This window comes from Nematolebias whitei, chromosome 10, assembly GCF_014905685.2.
Source record: "Nematolebias whitei isolate Nwh7 chromosome 10, NemWhi1, whole genome shotgun sequence".
Lineage (NCBI taxonomy): Eukaryota > Metazoa > Chordata > Actinopteri > Cyprinodontiformes > Rivulidae > Nematolebias > Nematolebias whitei.
The window spans coordinates 32018261-32022586 of NC_056507.1; the positions used below are offsets into that span (position 1 = coordinate 32018261).

Sequence of the window (4326 nt, forward strand, 5' to 3'; positions counted from 1 at the left end):
ATACAACACAATACAATACAATACAATACAAATACAATACAATACAAATACAAATACAATAAAATACAATACAATACAATACAAATGCAATATAAATACAATACAAATACAATACAATACAAATACAAATACAATACAATACAATACAATACAATACAATACAATACAATACCAATACAATACAATACAATACCAATACAATAAAATACAATACAAACACAATACAATACAATACAATACAAACACAATACAATACAATACAATACAATACAATACAATACAAATACAATACACAAAGTCTGGATGAAGAGTGGTATGGCTCATCATTTGTCGCGGGGGATCCATACCCTGAAGCCCGGCTATTAGTGAAAAACCGCGAAGTAGCAATACTAGTACAAGTAGTAAGTATTGAGCATGCATCAGGATAGTAAGTAGTAGTTTATTTTAGTATTTATATAGTTATATATATGAAGGCATTCTAAACTCTTCCCACACTCTTGCAATATTCTAAACAATGTTTCTAAACTCTAAACACTCTAAAAGAGCACAGAGTGTCATGATTTCAGCTCTCTGCCTCCTCTGCTCTTTGCCAAATACGTGCTCTTGGCCACGCCCACTTCTCCACTCTGCACAATCAGCATCTGATCAGCTGCAGCAGGAAGTTTATCCTGCAGTGTGGGCTGCACAAATGTGCAGGAGGTGCTAATTAATTTAAAATAATTTATTTTAAATACAAATTCCATGGCAATTGTGTGGCTCATCCATCAATCAGCCAATTGTGTATCATGTCCAGTTTTATTTTGAAAAACTGCGATAGAGCGAATCTGCGATAGAGCGAATCTGCGATAAGCGAACCACAAAGTAGCGAGGGACTACTGTATACTGTAATGTTAATATAAATTTATTTCTATAGCACATAGAAACAACAGAAGCTGACCACAGTGCTTTACAGTTGTCAGATTAAAAACAGTAAAAAATACATCGTGTGCCGCTCCAAAAACAATAAAGTTACCAAAAAACAAACAAACAGCATAAAACCATGCAGAGCATACGTGACAGATGGCCAGCCGTGACTGGCACCATCTTGGCGTCATCTTGACAGTAATCTATAGCAATGGCTCAGACAAGTAAAAACCTTGTATAATGTTTGACCTTGATTTGTGACCTTAACCTTGAAGCTGGGCTGATCACGCCGTGTAGAGGTGGTACAAATCCATATCAAGTTTTGTTAGAATATCTTGAGCAGATCAGAAGTTATGATCTTGACGAGCAAAACCGTGTTTTAATTTTGACCTTGATTTGTGACCTTCATTTTGGAGTTGGGGCGATGAAAAGTATATGCGACACTATATGTATATAAATACCAGAATACGTCTGCCTTTCGACAGGGAGATAAAAAGACAGAGGGGATTATACAGAGTGAAAACTAGATTTATTTAAATGTATACAATGAAAATAAAAACGTTTTTTGTAGTTTAGAAGTGACTCTTGTTATCAAGCACTTGAGTCACACTGAAAACAAACACACTCAGGCTACTTATCACGTCAGATAACAGCTTCGTTCATGTATCTGTTTCCAAATGATAGAATTTGATTATTAAAACGAAGACATGAAGCCAAAACATCAGCTTCAAATTTTAAACAAGAATCAGGCTGCTGCTTTTTGTTGCATAATAACTCTAAATATACAAATACTTCCTGAATTACTAAACTTCATTAAGGTTATTTTCTGCACTGCAAATGAGTTGCTCTTCTGGAGTGATCTGGTTAAATTGGTTGCTCAACGTGTTATCTGCGGTGAGCACATCTGTCAGTCAAGCACATCTGGACTCAGGTTCCACAACAAGAACGATGATGTAAGCACTGAGTGATCGAGACTCAAACCCTGTTCAGTTTTATTGTGTCTAAGTTTTAGAGTGACATAAACGAGCAGATGCTCTGTGACTCACCGTCTTCTGAATGTAGTCCCAGGTTTGTTCTGTGGTTCGGTTCTGACCCGTGTAGTTGATCATCATGCCTCTAATGATGTTGGACATCTCGTGTTTCAGCTGAAAAGAAAAGAAAAGAGTAATTATTACAAACACAGAGTTTAAGGAAGGAATGAAATAGACTTTTTCGGTTTCTCCGTCTTGCCGAAAGATAAAAAGTTGTTTTTCTCTGCAAAAAGAAGCTGAAAACTTGTTTACCGATTTTTTATTAAAAGCTTTGTGTGACAAATGCTATGCTAAAGAGCTCAAACTGCATCGAGTGTCCGCCGTTTTGAGAACCAAAGAGAGACAGCCCATGTCACGTCATGGGGCCTCCCTCCCATTTTTCTTAAAGAGACACGCTGCTCGCTCCCTCACTATCCATCCTTCGGTTCAAACAGTCTTATACTGCCATCCGGTGGTCTAAAAAGTTACTACACACAAAATTCACCAACCTTTCTTCTTAAATTTGACAATAATTACTAATTATTGTCAAATTTAAAACAATATTATCATTTATCACAATAATTTCTGAAACAATTAATCGTCCAGCAAAATTTGTTATTGTGACAGGCCTATTAAGGAAAAGGCCACGATCCGTCATCCATCCTGCTATCACTTCTCAACGAGACTCACATGCACGTCACATGTGCACCACTTGTGGCAGAGACTCATTCCTGACGCAGAGGGAGTGCTGAAGTCAAGAAAACAAACACAACCGCACCACAACGTTCGGCGCAGTTCATCCTCATGTTTGTGAGAGGAGCGCCACAGTTCACACACGCAAAGCCTCATGTTCTGCTGACACACTGCACAAACACAGCGTACGGAGAACCTGACTGTGTGAACGAGTGCGAGACTACAGGGTGAGAGCTGCGGCGCAGTTGTGCAGAAGATGAGCGAGAGCCTCACCCTGTTCTGGGAACGAGCCCCACCCTGCCCTGTGGTGGGCCCTAAACACAGGGAGTGTGAGGAAGGCAACACACTCTTACATGGGCTGGCACAGAAACACACATGTTCACACAAACACCTAAAACTGCCTCCATCAACACAGGCTGGTCCATCAGCAGAGCAGCTTTTAATGTCCAGAGTGAAATTAAAACGTGATGTGTTCAAACAGAACACTCCCCTCGACACAAAGCACAAGGCTGCCCCACTATTACTCATTACACGTGTCATTATAAAGGACCGCTTAACATTAATAATCTTCTTTTGCTCAGCAGCCGCCTGCGGTCATGTGGATCAGGTATCTCAGAAAAGATTAAAAAAGGCAGGTGAGACTTTCACAATAAAAGGCTGCAGGTTTATGATGATTTAAAGTATTGTCTTACAGCATGCTGACAGCAGGAAGTGAACACAGGAGCAAAAGTGGAGAACAGTGACTCAGACAGAGGTATGGGGAAAACTAATCAACACACATTCTGGGTAACAAACAAACAAAACAACACGAGTTTAGAGTGTTTGGCCCTGCTCATACTCTGTTTTGTGATAATAAATGTTTTCTTCTTGTTTTTTGGGGTATTGTTGATCTAACTCCCCACTAACTTTTTAACTAAGTCTCTAAATGTTCCACTCATCCGTTATCTTTACCCACTTCTTCCTTTTCAGGGGTCATGGTCTCTCTTGGAAACGAGTCCTCATGGCTCAATGGGACTAACCTGTTTAAGTAAAGGTTGAATGAATGGTGCCCATATCCAACAGTCACTGTGTGAGAGATGGGGGACACCCTGGACAGGTCTCCAGTCCATCACAGGGACACATAGAGACAAACAAACATTCACTCTCTCTCTCACACCTAGGGACAATTTAGAGTTACCAATCAGCCTAACACGCATGTTTTTGGTCTGTGGGAGGAAACCGGAGGACCCGGAGATGGAGAGAACATGCAAACTCCACTCAGAAAGGTCCCAGACTGAGATTTGAATGGACAACCTTTTCGTTGAGAGGCAGCAGCTCTACCAACTGCACCACCGTGCTGCCATCTCGAAGTGTTCAACTGATTAAAATCCTTTAGGTGACTCCACCTGCAGGGGGTGGTGTGTCACCAAAGACTTAAAGAGAAAGAGCTGTTTTTGTCCTTGAGATGATCATTTTTTCACACAGAAAGTAAGGAAGCTTTAATAACACCTGAACAAATATCTCACTCCATCTATCGGCAAAACAACCAAAAATATTCTACAGGAGGAAGTTAGACGACAACCGGAGAATGTTGGTGACTTCCTCTACAGTAGTCAAAAAAAATCTTCTTTAGTCCATCTCCTCTCTCTCTCTCGCTCTCTCTCTCTCTCGCTCTCTCTGTCTCTCTATGTGTTGCTCTCTCTCTCTCTCTGTCTCTCTATCTGTTGCTCTCTCTCTCTCT

The 4326-nt window shown here is 40.3% G+C and overlaps 1 protein-coding gene across 1 annotated transcript in view; it reads right to left on the reverse strand.

Annotated features, from left to right (window-relative positions):
• The window catches only part of LOC119415806 (CD82 antigen), a 30560-nt gene that overhangs the window by 4309 nt on the left and 21925 nt on the right, over window positions 1-4326 (reverse strand). Inside the window, exon 6 of the mRNA XM_037682977.1 lies at window positions 1950-2048. Within this exon, the coding sequence (XP_037538905.1) occupies window positions 1950-2048 (99 nt within the window). The remainder of the gene's footprint in view (window positions 1-1949; window positions 2049-4326) is intronic.